The sequence below is a fragment of the Pundamilia nyererei genome, unplaced genomic scaffold (genome assembly GCF_000239375.1).
Source record: "Pundamilia nyererei isolate P.nyererei 1_Seehausen unplaced genomic scaffold, PunNye1.0 scaffold00294, whole genome shotgun sequence".
NCBI lineage: Eukaryota > Metazoa > Chordata > Actinopteri > Cichliformes > Cichlidae > Pundamilia > Pundamilia nyererei.
The window spans coordinates 366,975-380,174 of NW_005187695.1; the positions used below are offsets into that span (position 1 = coordinate 366,975).

The window sequence follows — 13,200 nt, forward strand, 5'->3', positions numbered from 1 at the left end:
GGGGTTTTTAGATTGAATTTATTTAGAAATTGATTTTCACTACCTCGACACTTAAAATTTCCCACCCGGAGCTCCTTTTTCCAGGTAAATTATGATCTCCATTACGAATGCTTCCCATCTGATCTAATCACTGGATTGTTTAAATGTGTGAGAATGATTTTCTAGAAGCTCAGCAGATAAACATGATGGTGGGTTACTCCACAGACCATTATGAGAACAGTCATGAGTCATTTTTCTGTTGGATCTGGAGTCGGGACACAAAGAGCTACAATAAACGGAAGCCAAGAACTGGAGGATAGAGCAGAACGACAAAGGGACATCCTGAAAGATAAGGTGCAACACTCAAGCTGAGTGCTCCTTCACTACTCTGCTGAGAGAGAAGCCTCAGGCTCGTAGTGTCACAGTGGCGACACCCATCTTATATATACGGTCTACGCTCTCATCTCTAACCCTCGGCTGCAGTGCAGCAAAACACCAGTTTAAAGAAAAACTGGTTGTGCGCTGAGAACCATGGTGTTACTCAAGAGTTGCACACAGGTATTCTTATGATTGGGTGACACTACTGACACAACCACAAAAACAAGAGAACCCTGCCACAGAGTCTGCTGCACACTGTTTCACACGCCGTCCAACCCAGACACTGTGGTAAAGGTGCTTTCAGAACATGCCTCTGACTGGCTGAAGTACGACGCCACGTGTGGCGTCTTGCAAATGGACAGGGACAGAGTTTCGAAGGCACATATGTGTGTCAAACAGAATGAAAACAGCGTAGATAAAATCAACTAAACTTTCCCTTTCAGAGTGATCTCAATGTCAAAACAACGTAGAACCACGCAAATGCCAAAGAAGGTTACTCTGGAACGCTGCACCACAACTAAACCTTTTTTTCCAAAGATAATTTGCTGATAGAGTTTATAGTGGTCTTGTAGCAGTTTCAGTCACTCTTGCACACTTCACCCATTATGGAACTCTTACCTTTAGTTCCAAGAAACTGAAGACGCTGTGCCTATCTCAGGCTCCTCCAGTCTGCAAAATAGCACAGACTAAACAGAATGATAAGGGCACAAAGAGATTCAGTCACAACCAGCAAGCAAGGACAACCAGGGCGCACTTTCAGTATATTTGACCAGATTCATATGCTGAGTTCTTTTTTCATTTCAATAATTTAGGCTTTTACACTTTCTTGTGACATAAAGAAGCCCTACAGGAAATTTGTAAGTTGTAATCTTGACTTCCACAAAGTGAAAAACATAATAATAATAATAAAATACATCCAGCGGTTGCATTTCTCCTCTAATATTGTTGCTTCTTGAGGTAGAAACTGTGGTCATCTTGGAAAGTCTTTTGAAAATTCAAGTGGTTAATGGGATTTTTTTCATATTATTTGTTGTAAATGGACAAACATGCACATTTTGGTGCTTGCATCCACTTTTAAAAGATTGTTAGAGTAATACCCCCACAAGACTGAGGAGGGAAAGTTTAGCTGCAAAGAGTGAAACCTGATAAAACTAGACTTTTTTTTTAAAAAGAGGAAGAAATTCTCAGTTCTCTAGTGCAGCCAGTAAAGGTCATATCTCCTCTTCCTCAGCAGTACCAGCACATGTTAAATGCAAAACTGTTCAGTGCTTCATAAATGTAAACAAATCAGCATGAATGAAGTCATGTAGGTGATTACATCAGCCAGCAGGTATGACCAGGTGGAGTTTCCATAACCTGTCCTGCTACATGTGCTTCCGGTGACGCGTTTCTCTTGTTTTCTTCTGGTTATTAATCATTTTAAATGAAAACCTTTTCAAATTATTCACGTAAAATCACATTTAAGGCTTGAAATTGACCCTCAGAGACACAAATAGCACATGTAGGCTTAATACGCCTTTAAGCGCATTCCATAGTTAAAGTTTGGTAAGTATAAACACAATATACTCACCACATGGTTAAGTTCTGTGCATGTAGTTAAAGACAACCAGACAAGCACTAACAAGTCAGATTACCATGAGAATAATTTCGAGGTAGAACTGAAAGTGAGCATGCCCAGTACGTCAGTACAGGAGCCAAACCACAACAAAGCTTTCTAGGTGCAAGTTGAAGCAGGAAGTCATTCTAATACACACTTTGCAACTGACACACAGGTACGGCAAATATCTGGGTCGCCTTTCACTGTGAAACGGGTCTGATGAGCCTGTGGGGTTTGAATGTTTCCCTGTGTGCCCTCAATGTGGCAACATAATAGAATTTCCCTCCTCACAGGAATGATACAATCCCTTAAAAATACAAAGGATCTTTCTCTGATGTAAGCAAGCAAGGAATTTATTTATGTAGCACATTTCGTCATATAGTTTCAAAGTGAGATTAGTGAGATGGTAATGGCCTGATTTTAAGGCCACTGGAAGTGGAAATGTATCCAGTAAAGTCTGAAAGATTTGAACACACACACACATACTGACACAATGTTTGCACAAACCAGCTTCTTTTAAGCTTCATTGTCTCGGTGGTATTTCTTCCACTACACCCGGCTCATTTATTTCTTATCATTTACTTAAATTGATGTGACCCCTGAGTCAGCTTGCTTCATGGATATGGCTGAATAACGTTAAGCTTAAGATAACCATCAAATCCTGTCTGTTATGCGGAAGAAAAATGAGGAGGCAAACCACTTAATCATAAGTGAAGCGTAACTTCTTGGCAGAGGTTTGTAGGCCACCAGACTGTAGAGTCTAGAAAGAGCGGAAGCCACGCTACATTTGTGGTAGAACCTCATATCGACCTGGTTTATTCCCTTACACATCTGAGCCCACATACCCCGAAGAGGGAATGACAAGAAGGAAACCAAAACTATAAGATGTGGATTTTTTGCTTCTTCTAAACCTGCACCTGTGCATGTGTCATCACACACATCTGAATACGAGGCTCAGCTCATAATCCTACACTAAACAACTTGTTCGCCTACAACAGCTTCCCCTCCCTCAACATCCTCCCACCCGGCTTCCTTCCAACCTTTCCTGCCCTGAGCTTATCTGAGCCGGCTTTACTGCTGAGCTTCACCGTGCGATGACTGCATATTCCTGGGATTGCATGATGCAACCAGGGAGCAAAATCAGCAAAGAACAAAAATAGCTTTTTGATGGCTTTACGGATACCATGAGGGTTACATGTGGGGAATGTGTCACCGTGTTTTTGGGACTGGCCTGACAAAGATTCGGAAAGTCAGGAAAAGGGAAAGGCACAAAGATACGAAAGCTCAAACTGAGGAGGTTTCATTTTCGGTGATATTTTTCCCAGTTCAATGAAAAGAGGCATTTGTGAAATCCGTGGGATTCAGTGAGTCATATGTTAAAGGTCACACTTTCTTTTGTTGGGAAACTATATATCCATACAGATTTAAATGAGCTGATTAGTAAAGGCAGGGGAAATCACAGACAAACACATTTTCAGAAAAGGAAATGAGTGTAACTTTGTGTCTAGACTCTTTATTTATATTCAGGTATTTCACAGTAATTGTTTACAGTGAAGAAGATCTATTTCTTCCATTTGGTGGAGAAGGACTCCTCCGTGTTTATCATGGAAAATGTTATTCCGAAGTTTGTCTATTCACACTGCGAGGTGCATACTGTATTTTGATGTTATTTTTCTCTCATGGGAACTAGCAAAACATATAAACAAGAAGATAACACAAAGCCACACAGGTTGATCACAGAGCGGTTAGTGGACGATCACAGAAGGGGAAACAAAAGAAGTCAAAAACGACTACAAGCAAATAAAAATAAAAAATCAGAAAGTGGAGGGAAAAAAAAGGGGGGGGGGGGTAACCCAAAATCAAAACAAACAACCAATACAAAATCAAATCTGGCAAAAAGATGAGCACAAAGACAAAAGGAACCACAACAAAAACCTAAAAGACTACAAAGAGTAAAAAGTAATGACTAGAAAGCAAAAGTGGCAATAATAATGAGATTCAAAATTCTTTTTTTTAATGTGTACAATGATCCAAGGGATGGTCACAGAAACCAAACGAAACAATACTGAAAATGCAAATAAGCACAAAAATGGCCAAAAAGTGATGATGAAAAAAAAGAGGCAAAACATAATCACAGTATTACAGCTAGGAACATAAAGTCACAATAAAAATGCAAAATAACACTAAACAGACAGAAAACTGAAAGTAACTGCGTTAAGGAGGCACCCAATCACCACACACCACTGAAAACCAGCCCTAAAGGCATAAAAATGACCACAATGACCAGAATAAATCACAATAAAAATGCAAATTGGCTACAAACAAAGGAAAAGATTGTCGTAGGCCTAATACAGAGAGACAATAAATCAGAAAACAACCTGCTAACCTCACGCGCATGCCTATGGATGTGGGAGGAAGCCTGACTACCTGGAGAGACAGAGAACATGGAGTGTGCACTCAGAAAGGCCCCAGCCAGGCGGCAGATTTGAACCAGGGACCCCGTTACTGTGAGGCAACAGTGCTAACCACTGCACCCCTCGCAAGAAGGTTAAAAAAAAAAGACCACATTATAATTTTTCAGGATTTAAATATATCAGAGAGTGTTACATATCATGGCCAAAATACAATATTTTATTTTCATATTTTCAAAAGACCAAAAAGTAGTTTAACTGATTAACACCAATGCGACCACAGAGTCTCCAACACCGCTACTTGAAGTGATCCTACACACAAATATTTGTGCTATAATTAAGTCTGAGTTTGGTTTTTATTCCTGTTTCATTGGGAAATACGAAGAACCGGTGTCTTTATGTAAGCTGAGTCTCACATAAAGACACTGATTCAGTGTCTTTAGAGTCGGGGATGGTACCTATAGACGAGCTTCCTGTCTTTGCACACCGGATATCATAACCAAGAGCTTCTTTTGGAGAATCTCGTTATGAATAATCGAAAAGAGGTGGGTGAGTGAGAGGGAGGAACTGTAGACAGTGTGCATGCATTTGACAGTGTGTGTGTGTGTGTGTGTGTGTGTCATGTGGGCGCATATGATAATGGTGAAAATGATATCATCCGGCAACATCTTGCGGTTGGTTTGTGTTTGCATGTTGGAATGAAAAAGTCAAAGCCAGACACGGAGGTGCAATTTCACTGCTGATTTCACACATGACATGCACACACTTTCTGCTGCGTTAATATTCAGCGTCACAGCACTCCAGTCCTTTCAGGTTTATAAGATACACACATTCACAATCCCCCCGATGACACACTGGTGGCTCCCCCTTCCACACTACCGAAGTGATAATCAAGCATCAAGAATATATTACTGAGCAACTTGGCCCAAAAACAAAACAAAAAAACCAACCATACAATACACAAAATGACCACAGAGTCAAAATGATCACAAAAAGGAACACACAAAATCCGATACATAGAAGAGACAAAATAAAACAAACATGCAAAAAAAACTTTAAAAAAAAGGAAATCAAGAAAACATTAAAAAAATGACATTTAATCAAACAGAGACCAAACCAACAACAAAAAAGTGAAATATTTGCACAAAATGGCCAAAGAGACAAACAAAACCAACACACGCAGCAACAAAAGAAACACAAAATAACACAAAGTCAGAAAAAAATGACCAAAAAAGATGGAAAATAACCCACACGAGACAAAAATGAGAAAAAAAGAATGGAATAAAAAATCATGGAATATTGTTACAAAAAGAAACGCAATGACTAAAGAGAGACAAGCAAGACAACATGCTCACCATCATAACAACACAAAACAGACATGCAAAATAACCAGGAAGAGATGGGAAAAGATCAAATGTTACTGGAAACAACACAAAACAACCAACAAGTAGATTTGTTTTATTTTTATTTTATTTTGATGTTTTATTTTTACTTTGAATTTGATTCAATTTTATTAATAAAGCACCAAATCACAACAGTCGCCTCAAAGAGCTTTATATAGGAAGGTAGACCCTACAATAATACATACAGAGAAAAACCCAACATTCATTTTGCAGACTGGGTTTACTCGCTTCACAACAGTTTTTATTATAGAAAATTTTTAGTTTTAGTTGTAATTTGTATTACATCCAGCCTTAGTTTTAGTCTCCCTGCATATGAAGGACATGTGTTGGAGGCAAAGCTCAAAAAGAAATTAGTGCAGGTATGACAATAGGTAATAGAAAAGCAGAACTGATTGTGTTGGTTCACAGTCGGCATCCAAAGTCTGACTAAACATCATCCTGCGTTTCCATTTTATTCTAGTTAGTTTTTGTTTTTTTTGTGAAATGTCTTTTTTTTACTTCAGTTTTAGTTTTGTTTTAGTCAGCTATAATAACCTTGTCACAAAGTCGGAAAAAAAACAAATATAGATAAGATTAACTAGATACATACACAGCAACAAAAAACCCAAAATCATGATGACCTAAGGTCACCACAGAGATATCTAATATAACAAGAGAAAAGTAACCGCAAAAGACATGAGACACAAAATGACTGCAATGTGACAAAAATCGAGCACCAAAAAAAGATCCCAAACCTCAAATGCACCCACACAAAAAACCTAAATGACTACAAAACAAATACGAATACAAAGAAAGTTCTGTTTGGGACGGGGCGGCAACTGTTCAGCAGATTTGGTGTCAAAGGCGATCAGCTGTAATAAAAGGTGGTTCTAAAAATCTGACATCCACCTGAAATCCACTGATGGGCTTTGCATGAAAATCATCGGAGCCACTTTACTAAAGGCTACAAAGAATTTGGATTCTCTATACAGTTTCTAAATCTTCGGCCAAATGTGGCTATCTTTTTAATAAGCTCTACTTGAAACATCTTTGGGATCTCCCACAACAACCACGCACAACAACTATTTAGGTACTTTAGCAGTAGCTCATTGCACCGACCCCAGGGGCCAAGCCACTAATTATTGCCTCCTGTAAATTTAGTCAGCGTGGCAAGCAACCCAAACTCTTACTGATATGAGTTCATTTTAGATGATTTTAGTTACATTTCAATAGGCCTAAGCTGCTGGGGGCTTCCCATGAGACACTGAGTGGCTCTTCTTGACTCACATTTTTTCACTCTTTGAGTTTTTATCCGCCACTCTGCATTTAATTAGTAGTAATTATTAATCTAAAGTCTTCCTCCCCTCACCCTTCAATGGGCCACGGCAGATGGCTTACCCTTCCTGACCCTGGCTCTGCTGGAGGGAGTTTTTCCTTGCCAAAGTCACCGAATGCTTGCTCGGGGTTGTCTGCTTGCTGGGGTTTTCTGCCTATTACTGTGGGGGCTTCACCTTACAATCTAAAGTGATTTGGTGTTATACAAACTGAATTGAACTGATTAGCATTTAAGCTCTGTAATTTGTTTTAAAGAGATGATGGAGTGCTAAAGCATAAGCTAATGCGAGCAACCTTAGCCAAAAAAAACAAGATTATGTGTCAATTAATTTTAAGCTGGCAAACACTGTGCAATTTTTGACCCATTTTGAGCCGATTTTTCAGTCGTGCGACCGTTTTGGGGATTCGCCTTAATTGTGTGTCATGCATCGTGTAATATATGTGGGGTAACGAGAAGCGACCTCACAACCAGCTCCCGATCATCAGTCGTTTGGTCATAAGAAAATCAAACCTGTTTGAAATCCTGTCGGCCGTCGTGAGGGTGTCACCGCAGCTTCTCACACTGCGCACGTGCAGACAGAAATAAAAGTGGAAAGACGGAGTAGCGCGGCAGTGCAGCATGTGAACTTTGTCAAGCTCATCTGAGCCTTTTCGATGTGGCCTCACAAAATGATCACGACCGCACCAACCGTGAAAATTGTTGGATGGACGTTGCTGCTCAATCACAGCTGCATGATCAATGTTTTTCATTAGCAATTTAGCAAAGTTGATGGTGGTGGTGTGTGTCTGTGTGAGTGAAAGACAGAGAGGGAGAGCGAGAGACAGATTTTGTGTTATAAGCTTCATGTTATGGATGCACAGTGTGACTCAGGTCACATCAGAGCATCGAGCTGTATAGTGTGAGACGATGCATCGTGACCTGCGAACTTCTCACCCCTGAAATTCAATCATACAGTTTGACCAGGAGCTGAATAATGCGACTGAAAGAAATAGCACAGTGTATGCACAGCTGAAATTGCTCCAAAAGGCAGCGAGAGCACAAATGTGGTCAAGGTGTCTAGTTCAGTGACTTCAAGAGTGAGTTTTTTCTTCTGCTTTTTAAAATAAATTCTCATACAGTTATTATCATGTCTTTAGTCCCGTCTTCCTTCTCTCACCCCAACCAATCACAGCAGATGGCCCCGCCCCTCCCTGAGCCTGGTTCTGCTGGAGGTTTCTTCCTGTTAAAAGGGAGTTTTTCCTTCCCACTGTCACCAAAGTGTTTGCTCGTACTATGTATTATTGGAAGGTTGACCTTAGAATACAAAGTGCCTTGAAATGCGCTGTATGAATACAATCGAAGAGAATTATCACGTAAAATTGACTCTGAGAACAAAATATTTCAGCATGTGAATCTGTGGGGATTTACCTACTTTTGCAGCTAGGAACTGCACCTTTGGTGTTTCCACTTTTGCCTCGCAGGTTTCTACTTTTATGTTTTTTGTTAAGTTTTTTTATGATACTGACTAAACAATGTGATCATTCATAATGTGCAGTTTATCAAAAACACAGAAGATGGCTTCAAACGAGACAAATCCTCACTGCTTCTTTAAAACCGTGTTGTGACAAAACAAACAGCAATCGGGACAGTACAAGGGAAACCAGACAAGTGTTTAAGAAAAACACAGCCAAATGAAAACAGAACTCGCTGGACATTTGAGGCATGTGAAGATAAAAAGCCCACACTTGGCCGTTATGTCTCAAACAAAGAAAGTCAGTTGAGAAAGTGAAATGGGAACAGCAAGACAAAGAAGGAGAAGTGTAAAAAGATGCTTTGTGGAGTGTCTTGAACTGAGTTGCATCACCTTTCAGTTCTGAAAGAGAAAGTAGAGAGCTGCCAAGTTTTTTTCTCTTTCTCTGCTTCAGTTTTCTTTTTTTAAACTGAGGTAATTTCAGAAACAAATGCTGTGTTAACACCATATGTCAAGGAAAAAAAGAGAAAGTCTTCCAAAACCCCAGAAGATACTTCATGTATGACATATAGAAATGGATTACTTAAACGTCTGTTTCACTTTATAATCCAGGTGTTTTGTTTGTAGTGTATCTACTTTCAAATTTCTACACACTTAAATGACTTGTGAAAATTCCTTTTGAACTTTCATCACATGTGACGTTTTGTATGTGCCTCTCATCATGGTTATACTTCAGTTGCTGAACTTTTGCTCGTGCTGTAAAGATAAAGAAGTAAAATAACACTTCAGCGCGCCACCTATATTTAGCATTTATGGATTTATAGCAGACTGTAAAAGAGTTCCAGCCAAGTGTAAATATTGTAGGATGATGTAATAGAAAATGAACTGATAATGTGCTAAAAATATATCACATTTCTTCATAGGGAACATTGCTGTTGTGGACAATGAGTTCTCTGCATGGCAACATTTTTGCTGCAAGGTGCTCAAAATGCCAATTAAACCTTTTTAATTGGCATTTTTAAGTAGCAATTATGTACTTTCTGTATCCAACAACCAGAACAGATGTAGTCAGCTAGCATCAGCTGGGCGAGAATGGTTCAGTGTTTACATCCTGTCACACAACAACAAGCCTCTTATCGTGTGTAGACAGACCGTGTCCTCTACACACTCGTGGCTTTTGTGCATGTTTTTTGGTACAGCAAGAATAACATGCAACTTCTGTGGCACAAAAATGACTCCAAAAGAGGATGTCCGCAAAACTGTAGTTTCTCTAATGGCTACTAGAGACTCCCAGGTAGTTTAGTAAGCAAGCGGTTTAGTTTAAACTCGGATGTTAGCACACTGCCCTCTGGGCAAATAATGGCCACTTATGGCTTGAAAAAAACCTACATGGCAAAAACGAGATCTTGTGGTAGTTGTGGCCATCTTTTATATACAGTCTATGGGTAAAAAGAATACAACAACATGAATGTACTTTTTTTGAGTGAAAGGCTCCCTGTTTCTCAAAAGAGCTTTGAGCAAAATAACACTTCTGTGAAATACACGGTAAAGGCAAGCTAGACGTGAGCAACAAAAACACTCTAGTTACTAGAACTGCACTACATGCCAGAGAAAAATGTGTAGATTTGATTTGGAGATAAGCTATTATGTCAGTGTACTGTGAAGACTTTACTAATAATTTATACGAGTCACGGTGGGGTGGGGGTTGTTTATTTATAATGTCCCTTTTCTGACCTCAAAATGTTGGTGAGCTGTACGAGTTAACCTCAGACACAGTGTGGTGCAACTGTGTGTCTGTCTCTCATCGTGTGTGTGCCTGAATATCTGTGTATATAATTTTTTTAGAAAACCAAAAGTCGCCATCAACCACTTTCCCATCCTGAAACCATAACTCCTGCGGTGACACTCCGCTAAATGTTCTGTAACTTTTCCTTCCCTCTCACTCTCCTTTCTCCATGACCCCGGTTGCGCTGCTGCCACCGCTGTTGCTGCTGCGCTGTCTCCACTTACACGGTGACATCACTGGAGTTTCCCCTGCAGCTGCATAAATACTACAGACTCTCCAGCAGAAGTTCACTCTTAACACAAACAGCACACTCAAAGAGAGAAGTGTCAGCACAGAAGACACAGACAACTGTTCGGTTTCTGGATTTCTTTAAAGATCAGACGGCAGAGGCTTTGTGCACAGCATGGTTGCATACACAACCACACCAGTTGATGTCGAGGCCGGTCCTGAGGCGAAGACTGTAGTTTTAGTTGAGAAGAAATCACCTGCAGAGTGGATATGGAAGGTGTGCGCCGTCCTCGTCGTCGTGGCTCTTTGTTTAGCAGGTGTCCTGCTGTTTGCCTGGTACTGGAATACGAGGCCAGAACGGATGGTAAGGAGCATCTCATCTTTTCGAGTATGATGAAAAGTCTTTCAAAACCTTCTGTGTGTGTGTCTATATATGTATCTAAGGATTCTTTTTTCCTCCATGCAGACACAAGTAGGACAGCCAGAAGCACTAAAGGCGAAGAACACTGGCGAAAAACCAGGTGATTATATACATGGGTGCTTATGAGAGGTTTTGAAAGCTACATTTGAGTCTTTGTGGATTATTTGAGACAAGCTCACATTTTTCTTCCTTCCTTCAGAGCCCCACTCCACGATAAAATGGATCAGCAGCAAAGCCAAGGCAGCCATCCACCTAGAAGGTGAGTCACCGCTTACCTTGATTTGGTCCTCAGCAAACAATAGGCTCATAATCTCAGCCTTCAAAGGAGCTTTTCTGAGTTTTTCTTCTCCCTCTGTGGTATTGGTAGCTCTCTTCTTTTTGGAAACCAAGAGCACAATAAGGAAGTCCCATAAGTCATTCATTAGCTTCAGTCAATACTTCATTCTGCTCTCCAAATAACAAACCTGTCAGTAATTCACACTCCGGTATTTCAAGGCTGTAACGTTTCTGATCTTTACTTGCAGGCAGCGACTCAAAAGGTCATCTGGAGTGGAGGAATGGTCAAGGCCAGGCGTTCGCTCAGGGCGGCTTCAAGTTGGAGGCCAACAAAATCATCATCCCACACACCGGCCTGTACTTTGTCTACAGCCAGGCATCCTTCAGGGTGATCTGTGGGAATAGCGACGACAATGAAGATGAGGAAAAAAGCCTCACAATTCTCAGCCACAGGATCTGGCGCTACTCAGAGTCTGTGGGAAGCCCCTCCACTCTGATGAGCGCCCTGAGGTCGGCATGCCAAGACACCATTCAGGATAGCTTCTCAGACCACGGCTGGTACAACGCCATTTACCTGGGCGCTGTGTTTCAGCTGAACGAAGGAGACACGCTGTGGACAGAAACCAACCAGCTATCAGAGCTGGAGACTGACGAAGGAAGGACCTTCTTTGGTGTGTTTGCACTTTGAAACGACTCTCCGCTTTGAGCAGAAAAGCTGCATGGAGCTTAAAAACTATGTGAACATATAGTTTTTTATTTCATCCACATGGTGATGTTTAAATATTGAAATCTCAATGGAGATGAAATTCCCAGCTGAAAACGTTAGGCTGGTTTTTTAAAACTATATAAACTGTAGCAGTTTGCAACATTGTTTCTACTTTAGGCACTTTTGACATATTATTTATACTGACCTGAGATTGTATGAGGCTAGATTTCCTCTGCTGTATCAGATGATGACAAGGCTCTTTGGCTCAAGAGTTCAGATACAGAGGTGCTGTCATAGCTTGTATGTATTTATTTGTATTTATTTGTATTTAAATCACTGGGACCGGGGCTTTAAAGGTATTTATATAAGTTTATATAAGTTGTGAAAAGAATAAAAATGCAGAAAACTACAGAGAATGGTCTCCTCTAATAGTTAGAAGTCTGTCCAGCCGGCGCTGCAGCCCACACACACACACACACACACGCACACACACACACACAGTAGTTGGCAAAAGCTGCTATGAAATTCCTCCACAGCCAGCAAATACTTCCTTTGTTGGATCACACAAGTGGAGGGGAATTTCCTGCTTTTTTCTGCCTCTTGCCGAGTGCTGTGTCAGGTGGAGGCCCACAGAAGCCTCAGCTCAGAGTGGGTTTTCCCCAATGGCAGCCACCCACCCCCACACACAGCCTCTCTCGTTCTCGACACCAACCCTTTCCCTGTGCATTACCACATACCTTGCTTTCAGTCAGCTGAAAAAAGACGGAACGGGAAGCTGTGCGAGATGAGGGATCATGGGACTGTGGCACAGCTGGGTTTGTCAGACTGTCATCATCTATAAACACACATCATACAAATAACGGACGCACTTGGGAGCAATTTGTCTACTTTTGTTTCATATGCAAGGCAAACATCCACTCATTGTCTCAGTAATGAGGTTCCCACTGGGCTTTACAGTTGGTCATCGTGTCAAATTTTGCTTCTAGCTTTTGTTTAATGAGCTTTTCTTCTGGGTTTATTTGGTTTTTTAGTCCTGCAGAGCTGACCTACAGACAAATATCAAGTTTCACTTGGACATAGATGAATTGGTCAAAACAGCCCGAGCAAATCAGAAAAACAACAAATAACTGGTGACATCTAGTGGATAGTGCAAACATGAGCAAACATGTGCTGTGCCTTTGGAATATGCACAACAATCCATATGATATGTCCACATATTTTAAAACGTATCAATTAAAACACGAGAAATA

At 40.6% G+C, this 13,200-nt stretch overlaps 1 protein-coding gene across 1 annotated transcript; it reads left to right on the top strand.

The window, feature by feature from the left end:
- Positions 1-10,624: 10,624 nt before the first annotated feature.
- tnfb (tumor necrosis factor b (TNF superfamily, member 2)) lies at positions 10,625-12,354 on the top strand. The gene is made up of 4 exons (XM_005750958.1): positions 10,625-10,911; positions 11,014-11,068; positions 11,168-11,227; positions 11,493-12,354. Exons 1-4 carry the CDS (start codon positions 10,723-10,725, stop codon positions 11,930-11,932), a joined length of 744 nt encoding a protein of 247 aa, XP_005751015.1. The 5' UTR covers positions 10,625-10,722; the 3' UTR covers positions 11,933-12,354.
- Positions 12,355-13,200: the final 846 nt, after the last annotated feature.